Source organism: Diadema antillarum, unplaced genomic scaffold (genome assembly GCF_040938485.1).
Source record: "Diadema antillarum isolate AM-2024a unplaced genomic scaffold, OU_Dant_1.0 scf00000063, whole genome shotgun sequence".
Lineage (NCBI taxonomy): Eukaryota > Metazoa > Echinodermata > Echinoidea > Diadematoida > Diadematidae > Diadema > Diadema antillarum.
The window spans coordinates 3,149,003-3,167,366 of NW_027270952.1; the positions used below are offsets into that span (position 1 = coordinate 3,149,003).

At 39.6% G+C, this 18,364-nt stretch overlaps 1 protein-coding gene across 1 annotated transcript in view; it reads left to right on the plus strand.

The window, feature by feature from the left end:
• Positions 1 to 13,073, plus strand: part of LOC139716300 (cytoplasmic dynein 2 heavy chain 1-like) — a 101,594-nt gene extending 88,521 nt beyond the window's left edge. Inside the window, 12 exon segments of the mRNA XM_071627863.1 lie at positions 309 to 381; positions 809 to 969; positions 1,741 to 1,866; positions 2,414 to 2,524; positions 3,413 to 3,650; positions 4,309 to 4,511; positions 5,300 to 5,521; positions 6,468 to 6,683; positions 8,540 to 8,739; positions 9,869 to 9,950; positions 10,812 to 10,928; positions 12,233 to 13,073. Coding sequence (XP_071483964.1) covers positions 309 to 381; positions 809 to 969; positions 1,741 to 1,866; positions 2,414 to 2,524; positions 3,413 to 3,650; positions 4,309 to 4,511; positions 5,300 to 5,521; positions 6,468 to 6,683; positions 8,540 to 8,739; positions 9,869 to 9,950; positions 10,812 to 10,928; positions 12,233 to 12,391 — 1,908 coding nt within the window. The 3' untranslated portion in view covers positions 12,392 to 13,073.
• The last annotated feature ends 5,291 nt before the right edge of the window (positions 13,074 to 18,364 follow it).

Consider the following 18,364-nt stretch of genomic DNA (forward strand, 5'->3'; position numbering starts at 1 on the left):
TAATGAGGGCCTGTACAGTGTGTCTTTGAATGCGTGGCACAGGATGGCTTTTATAGTTTGTTATACTCATATCATGACATTGATGTTATGCGAATGATAATATTAGTTACAGTTGTAGAGATCCTATCTAATCTGAAGCCAACTGTCCTTGTGATGTCTTCAAATACAGTCAGTAAGCATGTTGATACTTATCTTTGTATATTTATCATGACATGTTTCTCAAGAGTATGTTTGTTGACGTTACTGTTATTGAAAACACATTGTGTTATTGTTTTTGAATGTTTGCATTCTATTTATATCTTTTTCAGCTTCTTTTGATCCAAGCCATCAGACCAGACCGCCTTCAGAGTGCAATGGCATTCTTTGCCACCAAGGCTTTAGGTATATGATTCTCTTTTAACCAGAGAAGTCCAATTTTGCTAACAGATTGCAACTGCTTTAAAAGTCAATGTGGAGATCATTTACTTTAAGGAAATTTTGCAATGTCATGTTTCATGCTAAAGTGACTATATTGACATTTAATGTAACACCATGGCCTATTTCTGTCATTTTAACCTGTTGAGGATGGGCTGATTTTGCTACAACACACGTTTCCCATAGACCCCTGCCCGAGTATACTCGGGACTCGTCCTCAACGGGTTAAGCAACTACTCCATACTCCATCTAGCGAAGTGATGTTACGTTTGTTTGTTGTTGTTTTTTTTTTCAGAAGTATTGTTAAAAATTGCTTTCAAAACCAAAACATTCTTCTTAGTGTGACAATATCTCTTCTCTTATTCTGATATCATGGCCTATATTGTCCCTCCAGGCATGAAGGAGCTGACTACCCCTACCCTGAATTTGAAGAGGCTGAGTCAGGACACAATGCCCAGCGAGCCCATTCTCATCATCATCTCTCCCGGTGCCGATCCATCCCAGGAGCTGCAGGAGCTGGCTGGGGAGGTGGTCGGAGCTGACCACTATCATGAGGTCAGTCTGGAGGGGAGAAGTAATACAATGCAAAAACTTTATCTTTAGTTGGAGCAGTGGAGAGAAGGTATTGGGCCTGTGAAAATTTTAATAGTGAAAGTAAATGGAAACTGTTTGATTGCCATTGCATCAACTATCACGATGTCCTTTGTCACTAGGCAGGCAAGTGATGTTGCATTTATATAATCAAACAGCTTTTTTCTAATGGTCTGTAGAATTTCAGTTTGATGATAGAATGAGATTCACATGATCATGCGTAACTCTGCAATTTCTTTGTACGATTGGCTGCAGTATAAATGTTTTCGTTTGAAACAATATTTCTTGTAGTGTGAACTCTCCAACTTCCAGATACCAGTATTCTGTAGTTATGTTATATTGATCACTGATTTGGGCTATGTGCCTAGAGAAAGATGCCTCCTTTTACCCTGGAGAGAGGCATGTCACTATGTAGGCCTTACGGCCAGGATAAACCAGGATATCCCAGGATTGACAGTATCATTCAGATTTAGAAAATATTTTTATTTCTATGCCAAGGCCACAGTGTACCCCAGATAGAAAACAATGTACTGCAGGTGCCATATATTTCATGTGTGCGATATATTTTCAAAATGTGAACTTGTAGGACAATAGTAGAATGATAACATTCAATACATATCATTAGTCATATACAGTACTGCGTGATAGAAAATACATGTATTCTAAAAAGAAGAAGGGAAAAGAGAATTGCTGTGACTCTAATGATGGATCATATCGTGCCCCATCTCCCACCAGGTTGCCATGGGACAGGGCCAGGCAGACATTGCCATGCAACTCCTCCAAGAGTGCTCTAGGAATGGAGAGTGGCTGTGCCTGAAGAACCTGCATCTCGTCACGGCATGGCTGCCTGTACTGGAAAAGGTATATACCTCTTTATCTGTCTCACTGTGGACTTTGAGTGCAGTGAAACCCCTCTCCACATCTCAGATGACAGCAATACTGTGAGATCAAACACATGCACATAAGTACGGCCAAAAACTCTCAGTGAATTATTTTTGTTTGTTTCTGTGTGTTCTTATAGTTGGGCCAAAGGTAAGATGGTTATGGAATCACTAGACTCCAGTTAATATGGTCTGTCACATGAGAAGACTGTATTCCCTGTGATCCCCAAGAGTATCGTTTGATATTATGTGAATTCTGTGACAGGCAGGTAATGCACTACATAGATGTGAACTTGCAGGGCTTTTGTGGACCATGCTGAATCTAATCTTTTCTCTATTCCATTTCCTTATAGAAATTAAATTCAAATGTAATTTCTGTGATGAGGTTATCTAGAATATCATCATGTTTTAATTTCTGACTTGTACAGACATTTGGTTACACAAATATAGAAATTACAATCCAGGCATTTTGTTATGGCAGTTATCCTTTCACTGTTTATATATTCATTGCTTTTATCTTTGTCCAGGAACTGAATTCACTGAGCCCGCATGAAAATTTCCGTCTGTGGATGACAGCAGAGAGCCACCCTAAGTTCCCCACCATCCTTCTTCAGTCCAGCCTCAAGGTCACCTACGAAGTAAGACGATCTCGATTTGATTCTTACATTGTCCATAATTGCAATATTATATGGAAGAAAGTAGCCATGATGCAGTCATGTTTTCAGTTACTGAATACATGTAACCCTTTGAACTATAGTGTTTACATCCTGTTTCAGAGTAATCACTAGTCCTACCATGCATTATTCTATTTTTTTTTTATAAAGGTGGATAAACAGTTTCAATAAGGAATGCTGTAGTATGACAAGATTTTAATAACTTAGATATCTTAGTCAGTGAGATGTATATTTCTGTCATATAAATTTAGTCCTGTGAGAATAGAAACATAAAATTGCAAACCCAGCTACAAAGTGTAAACTTCAGCATCCATGAATTAAACATTAGATTAACAGTGTTACTTGTCTTATATGTATGATTATTATTTTTTTTTTATAACAAAATGCACAGAGGCAAGGTCTGCATCAACTAAAGAATGACTGGTACTCATATTTCGTACCATATGTACTTTGCAGTAGGTCATGTAATGGAATTTGATATTCATTACATGATCAAATATTCAAATAAAGTATTTTGATAAGTAGCTAGTGGGAATGAGATATCTTGATAAGGGTTTTGTTCTGTGTTTTGTGAGCAAATAAATAAACCCTGTAACACTCAGAACATGCTGTCCCACATTCCAGAATTTGATTTGGGATAGCGTTATATGCCATTTTTTTTTTTAAATATAGGGACATGTAACTGACCCTTTGATTCTAATAGCATGTGGCAATTAACATTAAGTTCATAATCCATTGTCCTGAAAATGTGTTATCAAGATTTTCTTCAAAACAACTTTTGTTTGAAGGTAATCACTTCAGGGAGAAAAACAATCAAAAAAACTAAGTCACTTTTCTTTGTAAAAATCCAAGGCTCCTCCTGGAATCAAGAAAAATCTGCTGAGGAGCTACGACACCTGGACACCCGAGTTCATCGCCCGGGACAACAACGTGGTCCGAGCCCAGGCACTGTTTGCCCTGGCCTGGTTCCATGCCATCTGCCAGGAGCGACGCAACTTCATCCCCCAGGGCTGGACCAAGTTCTATGAGTTCTCCATGTCAGACCTAAGGGCAGGGGCTGATATCATCGACAGGTTGTGCCGAGGGAAAGGTGATTTCTTTGGCCTCTGCTCTCCTTAATTTTTTAGACTGCTTTCAATTCTTGAAGGACAATTTGCACAACATGCTGAATGTGGTTTTTACTGTATTTCTATTCCGCATGGCCTTTCTTCTATTTATTTTTTTTTTCAAAGTTGATAGGAACGTTTTTAAGTGTGAGCGTTGTGACAGAAGAGTTCACAGAAATGTGGTATGCCTTCTAAAACAATAGCAAAGGGGGAAACCTTGTGTGCTATCAAAAAAGTTGACTTTGAATAGACTTGTCATCGTACTGAGCACCAGTTCACTTTACATACCTCTTGAGAGTATTCTATCCAAATTGAGCGATGATCGTATGCAGTGATGTCGGCAGTATCTAATTTCATGCTTTATCATCTAGTGGATTGCCACTCCGTGTTCAACTTAGCTTTAATAAACAGAGTGAACTCAATCAAACAAAATGGTACAAGTGTCTAATTTGTCACTATGATTGGTGATTTTTGGACCTGCAATAAATGGTAACCGTGTATGTGGCAGGTTCCAGAAAGTGTCACAAAGCTGTATAATGATGCGTGTGAAGAAAAGTATGTACTTTGTTACTCAAGAGTTTATCACTCAAACTCATGAATATTTCAATTGTTTCATTTAATTTGACTTCCTTCCCTGTGCAGGCAAAGAAATTCAATGGGACTTCATCTATGGCCTGTTTGAGAATGCCATCTATGGTGGCAGAGTGGACAACCCCTTTGACATGCGAGTGCTGAGGTCCTACCTGGCCCAGTATTTCAACAAGGAGATGCTTGCTGGGAGCAGTGCCAGACGATCCAAGAAGATTCCAGGGGGAAATACCATTCCAGTCTCCACTTACTACAAGGTAGGCTCACAATCGTCCTGTAAGAAAATATTCCATCTACAATTGTATCATCATTTGATTGAAATGCTTTGTGGTGTAGTTTGGTATCTACTACAAGATTGTGTTACAATGTATGCTGCAAAATTAGCAAACTGGACTTACATTGTCAAACTTTAAATGTCTGATTGACTTCACACTACAAGTTGATTTTGATGTACATGTACTTCTGCCAAAAATTGCAATAAGTGCCCAAAATGAGCCATAATTATTGACTTGCTAATTTTGATATTTTGTAAACATGTTGTTTGGTATGCATCAATACACACACAACAAAAACAACAAATCAACAGCAAAAACATAAAAGATGTTGAGATAGGTGGCTGTTTAGCTGGTTATCCTATAGCAGTATATAGTTTGGTTTATGAGAAAGCCATGTTTCCTTTGAGTATGCGTGCTTCAATTAAATTGTATACTATTGAATAAATGAGTTAATGCTGTTGTAGGCCAGATAGTACATACAATTCTGTATTTAAAATGCATTATCTTCTTGGGCGAGGCAAACAAAGTCTTTTTTTTAACACTTGCTGTTTAAAACAGTAGCCTTTATATGGCTTACTTTAGTAAGTCATTTAGAGAATATTTAGTTCTCTTTTTCCAAATTAAACATTAAATTTCATGTATATTGTGAAGGTGTTGTACAGAACAATCATAGCAAAAAAATCCAACAAAAAACAAGAAACAAAAAAAAACACCAAACAAAGGTGAGACAAGTCATACTCCCTCCCCTCCTCCCTCCCCTTCCCACACAGGACTTCACTGAGCTGGTGTCCAAGTTCCCTGATGACGACAAACCAGCATTCTTTGGGCTGCCAGCCAACATTGAACGCTCCTCCCAACGCATCATCAGCGGCCAGGTCATCGCGCAGCTTAAGGTTCTGAGGAGGTCAGACGAGGCGGCCGACAAGTTTGACACCGAGAAGTGGAACTCGGAGCTGGGACCAATCCTGACACTCTGGAAGAAACTGAACCAGGTAGGAAGTGCAGCAGCGAATGATGTGAATCCACTTTCCACACCATCCATTTTGATGCAATCGTACATAATGGCTGGTTCGTAAAAGATTGGTGCCTCTTACTGGACATTAGTTTTTTTTATGTTTTTTGGTTTTTTTTTTCAAAAAAAAAAAGAGCAGTGACAGCTGCAAAGTTGCACGGTACCCCTGAACAGCAAAAATATCTCATCCTGCTTGTTGAAAACAAATATTTAGCAATTGTCTTTATGAGGCACTTATCCTTAAGGCATCTTAATTTGGAGAAAAATGTGCATTGAAAACAGCCAATCAGCGTTGGTCTGGAAGTGGACTACCCCTTATAGCAAAGGTCTTAAAGCAGACTACCCATTACAGCAAAGTAGCTCTAGATAGAAATGTGCTTTGAAAACAAACAGCATTTGTCTTTTTACAGTTGGACTGCCCACTACAGCAAAATGGAGAAAGACTATGAGATAAAAGTAACAAATTAGCATTTCAAATGCCTAGTTATGGAACGCTTGAACTCTATATTACCTTTGGGAGCAGTGATTTAAAAAATGTTCAAGATATCACATTTGATCCATATGTATAGGTCTGTTGTATCACAAAACATCCTGCCATACAAAACTTTCACAATAAAGCCTAAAATATAAGGAAATATCAGTATTTTTCTCAATAAACCATAACTGTAGACGATTTAGTCTGGAAACATTTTTATTATAACTATTGTTCACATTTTGTGTATTCAGCAATACTTAACATTGATTATACGGATTCAAATTTTTACAGTGGTTGTTCCTATCCCTAACTCACATTTCAGAACTATTTTAGAGCACTAATGGTGGGTTTTTGTTTCATCTGCAAATGGTAAATTATGCCTTTATAGCCTTGTTAGTGAAGCCATCAGTCTCTGATGCCTCCACTGATCCCACTCTTTGCTGCTACTCAGGGGGCAAACCTGATCCAGACCAAGGCCCAGCCACCCAATGACCGGGGTGGCAGCTTGGGACCCATTGACTCCTTCATACAGCTGGAGAGGTTCAATGCCCTTCAGCTGGTACAGTATGTCCACTCCACCCTTGCCGCACTCAGCAAGGTCATCCGGGGCACCTCTCTCCTCACCAGTGAAGTCCAGAAACTGGCCGCAGCGCTACTCAAACAGGAGGTCAGTGAACGTGTAATGTTCCTCGGTCTTGTCCAATTTGTACAGTATTTCTGAGCTGTTTCGTGTTAGTTATTCCCATTTTCTGATTCTGTACTACTTCGTGCTATATCTGCATTTCCTTCTGTCCACTCTTCACCACCTCTCTTTCCACACTCGCTAGTGGCTCATCCTTTCTCAAAGTTTGTGTGTTGTGTTTTTTATGCCTCCGCAACGAAGTGGCCGGAGGCATTATGCTTTCGGGTCGTCCGTCCGTCCGTCCGTCCGTCCGTCCGTCCGTCCGTCCCGTTTTGTTTTTGTCGATATCTCAAGAACCGTGTGGTGGTTTTACATCAAACTTGGTATGAGGGTATATCCTTGGAGGATAATACTTTGTGTGGATTTTAGGGTCACAGGGTCAAAGGTCAAAGGTCACAGGTTATTTTGTGAAAAAAAATTTGAAATTTCATGTTTTTCTCCATATCTCGCAAATGGTTCAAGGTATCTTCATGGAACTTAGTATATATGCTTGTACCGATGGGCAGTGATTATCTAGGGAAGTTGGGGGTCATGGGTCAAAGGTCAGGGGTCAAAGGTCAAGGTCAACTCCTCAAAATATCACTACTTTCCTTATATTTATGCGATGAATGAAGGTTTTTTTTTTTTTTTAACTTGATGTATACATGTATTACCCAATATATATTCTGTGGGAAGTTTCTTGCCAAAAGGTCAAAGGTCAAAAGGTCAAAGGTCAAGTGAAAGTGCTGAATTGCACTTTTTCCTCCATATCTCAAAAGTAACTCAAGGTATCATCATGAAACTTACATATTTATGCATGTTCAACCTAACAGTGATTCTCTTTGGAACTGTGAGGTCAAAGGTCAAAGGCCAGGTTTCGATAATGCTATTTTCCCATTTGATACTGAAATAATACTTTTTCTCAATACCTTGAAAAATTACTCAATGCATAAACTTATAAAAGGGTCAAAAGTCAAGTAAAAATCATCAGTTCCCCAAATACCTGCGCTCTGACATTTTAATCATTCATCCAATTGAACCTAGTTCTAGGAAAGTGAACATTCAGCACATTTGTGTCAAACCTGTCATTTTAATATTTTGCCAATTGTTTGAAACTGTCATCACACATTGTCAAGACATTGTACTATAGACCTATTAGGAGAACCATGCATTATGGCGGAGGCATATCAGTCGCCGTAGCGATATATCTAGTTTCTAATTTTGCCTCGGGCATGATTTGCTTCTCATTATCTGAATGCAGCATAATATGAATGATTATTCACTACTCTTTACCCCTGTGTGAAAGTCGCTTGCACAAGGTCATGAATCTAATTGGTCTGAAACATTTGTAGTAATGTATATTTAGGCAAAATTTGGATGAAGAGCCAGAACATATTAATGTCTGGTGTAAATTTTAGATTATTTGTCATGCTCTCACACAATCCAAGGGCATTTCCAGTTAGGCAAATACCTCACACATAAACTGGAAGGTTGATTGCTTGATGAAACTTTTGATGTCTTTGTGTACTCCATACATGAAAAGAAGAAATCTGCTGCAATCATGCATGCCAATGATAATTGACTCCCCACAATGGTACCATTATGGAATTTCACTTATGCAGTGAACATCCATTTACATAATGGAGCACATTATGGATGCTATGATGTTTTGCATTGGTAGTATTAAGGTACTGTTATTGTAGGTAGTCTTCTACTTTATTTGACTCAGAGTTGTGACAAGATTAGCTTGGATTATCTCATTAGGAAGTGTCCATCCTTCCAGTAGTATATATTCAGTGGCTATGTTCAAAATAATTTTATCATAGTTCCTTGTTTTCCGTTATATTTACCAATTCCTGCAGACACCCCTCAGCTGGCAGAAGAAGTGGGAGGGTCCAGAGGATCCCGTGCTGTACCTGAAGACTATAGTGGCCCGTACCACTGCCATACAGGGGTGGATGGAGAAGGCGGAGAGGAAGAGCTTACTTTCAGACACCCTGAACTTGTCAGAGCTGTTTCACCCAGACACGTTCCTCAATGCCCTCAGGCAACAGTCAGCAAGGTACTGAGACTAAGGCTTTTATACTGATGGCATCTTCAGCTTTGATAATGAGTTGACTTTTAATTCAGAGAGAAAATGGTTTGATGTATTCATTTGACAGTTGACTCAGTCCCCACCTCCTGTCCATGTTGCTTTCTCCTTATCTGCAGAAAATTATATTCTTGTTGCACACCCTTTCCCTTATTTTAACTTACCTGCAAGCAAATTTTCAGAGAGAAAGCAGAGGTAAAATTGAAATTGATATTGTATGAAGCTATCTGGAGAAAACTGGTTGAAGAAGCAGAAAAAAAAAAACCCTACAAATTTCTTGTTTTGATTTCAAATTTCCTATGTGACACAAAAATGTCCATTTTGTGTAGATTTGCAAAAAAAAAAAATGTTATTCTGTAAAACACATGTCGTTGGAAAAGTAGGTTTTATGTGTTTATAGATACTAATATTGAGTAAAATGTTATATCATGGAGACAAAGACTTTCCTGCATTTAAAGGACAAGTCCACCTTCACAGACATGTGGATTGAGTGAATGCAGCAATATTAGTAGAACACATTCGTGAGAGTTTGAGGGAAACCGAACAATCTGTTCAAAAGTTGTGAATTTTTGAAGTTTCTGCTCACTCAGGGCTGGATGAGAAGACTACTATAGCTTGTGATGTCACATGTGTACAACGATATAAAGAAAGAATAAAGAGAATTCAACATATTTTCAATTTACTCACATAGCAAAAGATCACTTGACTTCTCTCTTTCAGAGGGCAGGGGGAATAATATTACTCTTAACATATGTCAGTGACAAGTCGAAGAAATGTGCACGTCATTCAAAAAGTTAAGTTTTGTGAAATTCTCTATTTATTTTCTTTTGAATTATATCGTTGTACGCATGTGACATCATACGCTGTCATAGTCTTCTCTTCCAGCAGTGACTGCTCAGATACTTAAAATATTCGTAACTTTTGAACAGATTGTCCGATTTTCCCCAAACGTTCACTGATGTGTTCTACTAATATTGTTGCATTCACATAATCCACATGTATATGAAGGTGAACTTGTCCTTTGATATCTGTGCATTACATTGTTTTATGAATTTGTATTGAATCATGTTGTTGTTTTTTACATTTAACTGTTTGATAGGGACACCAAGACATCAATGGACAGCCTCAAATTTGCCTGTCGCTGGACAGGAAACATATCAGGAGCCAAATACCAAGTCAAGGTAATGCTGCATTTCACTTAGAGTTACTCCATTGCCATGCCACACGGTATACTGACTTAAAGATATTCAATATCAAGACAGTAAATGTTGTCTGAGATATATGGGTATATATGCCTGCAGGATGGCAGATGGGTTCCAGTGTAGCAGGAGAATTGAATATTGAGCAAGTGGAAGGCTATCTTTCTGTCACCATTGATTTTGATGTGTGCAAAGCTGACTGGATTGAGAGACCCAGTAGTGTGGGGAGAGAAGGTTGATCAGATTGGACTGGTCTTCATTCGCTGCCCACTGGGGTACATTCGAAAACCAAGTCTGGCGCAGGATTGCTAGAATACAATTTCCCCGTCGGCGAATATGTGCATTTTAAGTGTATGCTCATTGGCAACATTCTACAGTGGACACCCATTATAACGAAGTCCTGGGGACTGGGAGTTTTCTTTTGTTATATCGAAATTTCATTGTAACCGATCAAATAAACAATAAAGATACATAGAGCGGATAATGTTGCGGCCTGAATTTTTACTTCATTGTAACCGGAATTTCATTATAACCATGTTCGTTATAACAAGAGTGCACTATACTCGAGTAGGGATTCTTCAGCTGTGTGTGTTATGTACTCATATTGAAATCAGTGATAAAGCTGTACACAATACGTTTTGGGGATTTCCACATATTTTGGAGCCGGACCAGCCTTCCCACTCCATGGTGCCCCCACACTACCTGGTCTTTAAACATCTTGATGCATGAAAGTGTGTATCAAGGAATGCTATGTATGTTACTGAGTACCACAAGTATGTAATCCGAGGCACTGCTATTTGTCTGTTTCAATGTTCTCACTGTTTCTTGATCTGATCGTGACAGATTGGTGGTCTTCAGCTGGAAGGATGCACCTTTGATGGCCAGAGACTATCAGAGAACCAGAGGGACTCACCCAGTGTCTGCTCCGTCCCACCCTGCTCTGTGGCCTGGGTGCTAAAGGTAAGGGTCTGGATTCTTGTTTGCATCTAATGAGGAGGGGATTTGTTTATTTGATTGCTTAATGTTTACTAGCTGAATTCCCAGTCACATATTATGCTGCTTAGGTGCTGATTATATCTTGTCACTAAACAAACTTTAAATGTGACTTGTCGCAATAGTACTTTGCTAAAGCTGCAGAATTACAGTTGAGAAAACTGCTAAATAAGGTGATTTACTGAAACCCAAGAAACTCTATGTCATTTTGCTCTACAGTGATTGATGATTATGTTGTAACATCCTCCTGTTTGATTTCCAAATTTGATAATGCTTTGAGATACTAAGTTTTCACTGCTTTAGCTGTGTTATTTTGAACTGACCTATTGTGCTTCAATGTTTTAATGATGATTTCCTGTATCTTGACTCTTGCACTTTTTTTTTCTGCAGAACTCTGTGTATCTTTTGAACAGCTAGGCTTATATGCAGTTTCCACAATAGGTGTTTTGAAATTCAATGCAACAAATCGTACATCAGTGGAAAGCATAGATTCCTGAGTCTAGAGAAGTTATTCCACAAGTTGAAAGCACCATGAGCTTCGAAAGGTGGACCTGTGCACTATACAGGTAGCCACTATTATTATCATTAAAGGACAAGTCCACCTTCGTATACATAAGGACGCTTAAGGATTAAGAGAATGCAGCAATATTAGTAGAACACATCAGTGAAAGTTTGAGGAAAATCAGACAATCCGTTCAAAAGTTATGAATTTTTAAAGTATCTGTGCAGTCACTGCTGGATGAGAAGACTACTACAGTGTATGATGTCGCATGCGTACAACAATATAAGGGAAATAAAAAGAGAATTTCACAAAACTTAACTTTTTGAATAAAGTGCACATTTCTTTGACTTGTTACTGACGTATGTTATGGGTAATATTATTCCCCCGCCTTCTGAAAGAGAGAAGTCGAATGTTCTTTTTTTATGTGAGAAAAATGGAAATATGTTGAATATTCTTTATTCTTTCTTTATATCGTTGTACACATGTGACATCACAAGCTATAGTAGTCTTTTCTTCTAGCCATTACTGAGCAGCAACTTCAAAAATTCATAACTTTTGAACAGATCGTCCGATTTTCTTCAAACTCTTACTGATGTGTTCTACTAATATTGCTGCATTCACTCAACTCACATGTCTATGAAGGTGAACATGTCCTTTAAGTCCACGCCCAGCCACTTCGTTAGAACTTTCATGGTAATGGGTCAAGAAGTACAGATTAAGGCTTTTCCAATTATCAAGCATTTTTCGTCTTGGCTTTACCCCTGTATAGGACACACCCGATGCCTACCACCCATCAGAGAGCATCTCTCTGCCGGTCTACTTCAGCGAGGAGAGGGAGAAGATTGTGACCCATCTGACGCTGCCATGTGGAGGGGAACAGGACCATTGGATACAGACTGGAGCTGCCCTATTCCTTCAGAGCCAGTGATGGTTCTCTGTCGGTTAGGTAGTGACCCCCAGCTGTAAGATAATCCTGTAAAAGATGGTCCAGACTTTATGAAAAGTAGCATTTGACTCTGTTTACAAATATCTCTTTTGCTTCCATTGTGAAGCTGTTGTTGCTCGCATTGATGCTTGTGTAAAAAGTCAGATGATGATAGCTTGACATACTCTTTCCTATTGTTCCTATTGTCGAGGAGAAAACTGCACATGTCAGTTTTGGGAACTTTGACAATAACTATTGCTGTGTTATAGTGATTGTACAATAGTGGAGCGTTAGACACTCATGCCTTTATAACTAATGTTGATAAATGTTAAAGCAGAGTGAATGACTGAATGATCAAACCCAATTCAAGATTAGTTACTCTGGAAGTTCTGGTTATTTTAGCTCAACAGAACATGTGACTGTGCTCCAAAGAATGCAATGCATTTGCAGTAATTTCAGGGAGCATGGTTGTTTACCCTGTATGGGTTGGCAGTATAAAAAGTCCACTCAATTTTTGTTCAGCTTGTGTCATCCAAACATGGAAATTAGAATGAAAGTTTAAGTAACCATACATGTAAGGCATGTAGCAAGTTTGCAGAGTGCTAATAATGTGACCAATTGTCGAAATTTGGAAGTTGTTGTTTTTTGACCCCTTGTGAGCTAGTGTTCAGATTTTGACACACTTCACAAATATTGGTAGTATTTTGTATCATTGATTTTGTGTGTACAAGTTATGAATTCCTTGTTTCTTCAATGTGTGTGAAAGAAATATTGAAAACTGTATGATTAATTATATGCTTAATTTTCTTTGCTATATGCATATGTAGCTTTGTACCTATACTTCGTGCAGAAACACCTTGAATGATGAAAGGATAGCATCATATTGTTCAAAGCAATGTTTTGTTTGAGTGTTTTCAGTGTCAAACCACTGCCATGTGTTGGTTTAAGAGCATTGCATCTATTCAGCTCTCTTTCAGTTCCTCCTTTTGCACATAAATTGATTCATATTCAATTTTCATTGTAAACCATGTTAATCTGAGACTGACCCTTTAAAGCCAAGTGTTTCTTGAAGTGTGTATGTATAGATGAATTACTCTGATTTTAGGTCAAGAACATACAGGTCATGTATCAGAGTTGAGAGATGTCATGTATTGCTATTAGAAGGAACTGTCAGATTGAATTCAGTCAGGCATGTGAAAAGGATAGTACATCACATGTCCATTTCATTGGTCTAATTTTTGGTAGAAAGATGCCCTGTTGTGTGAGAAGTGACATATAAGATGAATAACTTGGCTCCTTACTTATAATAATCCAGCAGTTAGGATATGCACTTTATTTGTATATCTGATCTGGATGCTTTTATGCCTTGATGAGTTCTAGTGTAATGATAAGGCTCAAAGCCGTAGAATTCAGTCAGATTTTGTAAGAGAGTTAATTCTATGACAGAATTTATTGAGATGATTCTCATCAGTACATTGATGGTCGTGAGTTACAGACCAAAGGTGATATTCTGTGATTTTACAGTGTGCAAGTCAATGTTTAGAACCATGGATCAAATTAAAGTCAAGTGGTTGTGGTTGAAAGATAAATCTTTGATGTGAAATATGGAACAGTTGTGATCTTGGATTGATGTCCACAGGTCAAGTTGACAGACCTTGTGATCTGTAGCCCCCAACTATTAAAGAGTAGCAGAAATTAAATACTTCAGCAGAGATCAGATGTGTCAACAATTAATTTTGCAACATGCTGAGCTATACTTGATAGAATGAGGATTAGTATTTTTGTAGCTCTTTACTGTCTGCCGTCCATTTGCGTGTGTGTGTGTAAAGTCACTGTATTCATAACCCATTGTGTACTTGTGTATAAAATAAAGGCTGCACTGGAATCAATATAGAATCAATCTACAGACAGTTTCATCTATCATTAAGCTTATGATCCTTTTTTTGCTGTGTTAAAGAATACCAGTATATTAGATTAACATGGTGATAAACCCTTTCAATATATGTCATGTATTAGATTTGAATCACAGTCAATGTGAAAAAGTGTAAAGAGAGCATGTTTGTAACAATTCTTTCTATGTTTGCTGAAAGCTGTTTGTAGAGATTTTTGGTTTCTAATGTGAAAGGCGGAGGGGTTGGATGGATTGTGGTGCACTTGAGTGTTTTGTTTGCACCTGTTATATGAGTGTAACATGCCTTCAAAGTGTACATTAACCGTCTATTCAGAGGATATAATGATTTATCAATAAAATCAGAGCCTTTATCAGTCTGAGCACATTCATGTCAGATTTGAAAATGAATCTGAAGTTTGCTTTTGCCAGTACCGGATCATAAGCAGGGCATGATGCTGTTTGTTCCCCTTTCATACTGTATATGCTGTTATATTCGCGTACAAATATTTTCGCGAATGAGGAGGTCACGAACATTTTCGCGAGATGTTGTTCTTGCGAATTGACACAGAGCCCATCATAAGCGCACTATTACCTTAGCACATGGTGACATTTTGGCGTGTTGTTAAATTCGCGGTCCAAATGTGATTCGCGAAAATTAACCCCTCGCGAAAATAACAGCTTATACAGTATGTTTGTATCTGTGTGTATGGATTTGTGTGTATTGCTTGGATGGGTTTGGATGTGTGTATATGCTTATGTGTGTGTGTTTGTGCATACATACGCTTGTGTTTGTGTGTTTGAATAACTTTGAATCAGAAGAATGAACACGAGGTGAAAGCCCCTACTGGGCATTATTCATTGTAGTATATTACATTATATTGTTGATTACTGTACACGTACAAATAGTACACAATAGTGAATACACTATCCAGACTATATGCACAGCAAATGCATAAATAGCCCAAGTGCAATATCATTTTGCTGTGGCTTTCTGCCTTGGTGATTAGAATTGGATGAGGGTGATACCAATTGTGCATTTAAAGTGTATATTGGTGAGAATAATTTTTTCAATTTCAATTTCAATTTCAATTTATTTTCATACTTCTCAATGAAGGAATGTACAGCAAATATAATAAAAACATAGTGAATCATAATATCCGGCTTGGATGTACAGTAAATTAATGTAAGAATATAAGATATATAGTGGTCAATCATCGTACGTTTGGTTCTATGTATAACGCTAAAGAAATATGACGGAACCTACTTAAAAGCGAGCTTGTTGAGCGTAGGTCCCAAATTCTGAACAGAGTGTAAAGATGAGGAGCACGGATGCAACGTAGGACCAAAATAAAGAGAAACAAAAATGAAAGGCAAAAATACCTGGTGCACTAACAGAATCTTCTCAATACATTAATAGTGATATACAGATAACCACATTCTGCAGATGTAAGGACAGTTGATTTAACAATGTTGACAATAGTGTAGTAGTATGATTTGAATAACGGTGAAAAGAGAACAACTCGACATGCGAGTCCTCGGAGGAGATACGGGAAACCTAAAGAGTGAACATACAAGTACTAACATTCAAAGAAAATTTGGAATTAATTAGAATTACCAGCCAGTATAGCACTAAGGGGAATACAACAAGCCAGCTGTTCACGCGTTCCGAAGTCTTAGGGTATCAAAAGGGGTACTGGTGTGAAGGAATTTAAGAGCGCAAACAGAGAGGCTTAGCGCCAGTGTGTTATACTGCCCTCTTACGGGCAGTGTTTGAGATGTATGTTATATTGTTGCTGTACAACCTTCGCCCCTTTCGGCCGGCAGTTTGTGTTGCGTGAGCATAATAAAGTTTGCTTAAACCTTAACTATTGTGACTGGTTATCCATCCCCGAACGATGTTCATTTAATGGCGTGGTGGCAGCTACATGGGATAAAGTACCCTGCTCTTCCCTCATTACCGATGGATTTCATGCATGATATGGCAGCCAGTTGGTCGGCAAAACGTGTCGTGATAGGTAGTTATGGTTTGCTCGCATCTGCTGTAGTCCCATACATAGCCCCTGAATGGCTGTTCCCTGTCCCCTATTGAGGCAACGACCTCGCACCCAGGCCCGAGAGAGAGGCCGCCCCTACCAGTATCCTAACCAGAAGTACAATGTACCAGGTACCTTACAGTGTTTACGATTCTGAGTCAATTCAAATCAAAAGAAATGAAAGCAATGAATGGATGACTGAGGATGATTATGTCAGTCTTGATTATGATGATTTCTGTGACGATTATGATGATGAAAGTGAATATGACAGTTGTGATGAGCCCTTCGGGGACCCTAACCAACCTCGTCCCCATGAGGATAGAGTATTGCATGCTACTCGGTATGATGCTGTCAATCCAAGTTCATGTAGCATTACTCCTCGTTCTGTCCCTATGTGTATGAGTAGTCTTAGTGTTAGTGAGTCCAGTCGTTCCAATGTTAGACATAAGGTTCACAGTTGCCCAATATGTCTTGTGGCCAATCGCCCGAACCAGCATCACATCAGTGATTGCTCATTCCTACCAGAGCATGAAAGAGATATCATTACATGTGCTCGCCAAGCGGCGTCCGTCCTTGGCTACTCTGATTCCCTGTGTCCTTATGACAACTATCTGGATGATTATGATGAGCTAGAGTCAGAATGTGATTTCTCGGAAGTTGATGAATGTTTTGATGATCTTCATGACAGTGCTTTGGCTACAGATATCGTCTGCTTGTCTGCTAGGGTATGTGTTGCTGATTCAGACAGTACTAGTCTTGGAGATGCAAAGGATATGTCAGATTTAGACAGGTCAGTAGGGTTTCAAGACAATTCTTACTGCTATGATCGTGGCTCATCGGAGTCGGATGAGCTCCACTTCCGGGTTGATCAGTCGCCACAGTCTCCAGTAGCTAGTCCCTCAGTGTTGCCTGAAAAGGCCTGTATGTCTCCCTACATTGATCTTGACCATGGCCAACAGAGTGTCCGGGTTACTCTTGTCAGCGGTTCTCCACAGAACTTGATTGGCTACTCAGTGTTTAAGAGTCTTGGAGGTGTTTTAACGGACTCTTCTGAGGCATATTCAGTTGACCATTCTTCACCGTATGCAATCATTGGAGGGACGTGCCTTACACTCACAAGAGATGGAAGGGCATTTCTCTTTGAAGGGTTAGTTGTTGACTCTCCGGATGTTATAATTGAGGCAGGCATTCCGTTCATAGTGTTGCACGACATTTCCATCCGTCCCGCAAAGCGCAGTATCACAATCGGTGATGGACCTTCGTACACCTATGGTCCTGATCCTACACCAGAGGTAGATATTCGTCTTTCCCGCACACCTCCGATGTCTCTCAGCCTTCCCCGATACAACCCGCCTTCCTCTATCTCTGATGATGTGACCGCACCTTCACCAGCCAGCAACGGTCACCACCAAGGCATCGGCCTACACCCTCATTCCCAGGATGCTGAGGCTGCACGTCGGTGTCTAGCTCAGTCGGAGCTAGCCATCATTCCCACCCCTGAGATGAATCGCACCATCCCTGATGTCACCGATGATTTCTCTGGTGCCCTAACCACACCTCGTCATCGCTCTGGCTTGCTAGCATGCCAGCCATCTTCAGATGTCACCCAGTGTCCCTCACCCACTGATGAGCTTCCTGTGGATGTTCTCAATATCAGTGTTAGTAGCATCAGCACTCCTCATCGACGCAGTGGCCCCCCAGACCATCCTCGCACTATCGAGATCAACGACCCTCCTGGGCGCCCCCCAGATGCATCCAGAGGACCCCGTGCCTTCACCAGTACCTCCACTCCTGGAGATACATCTCACGTTCCACGGCGTGAGAAGAGTACTGCTCCTCGTGTTCAGCTCTGCACATTTGTGATGTCTCCAACCTCAGACATTGCTCCTACTCCTCGACCAGGTCACTCCACGGGCTTGCATGTAGGACCCCCTCCTGGCCGTCCTCCAGACATTGACTGTATGTTCAGAAGCTCCCTGATAACTGATAACCCCCATTTTTGACCTCAGCTACCGGATGTTCCTGGACTCTGACTTGTGAATTGAATTGTGT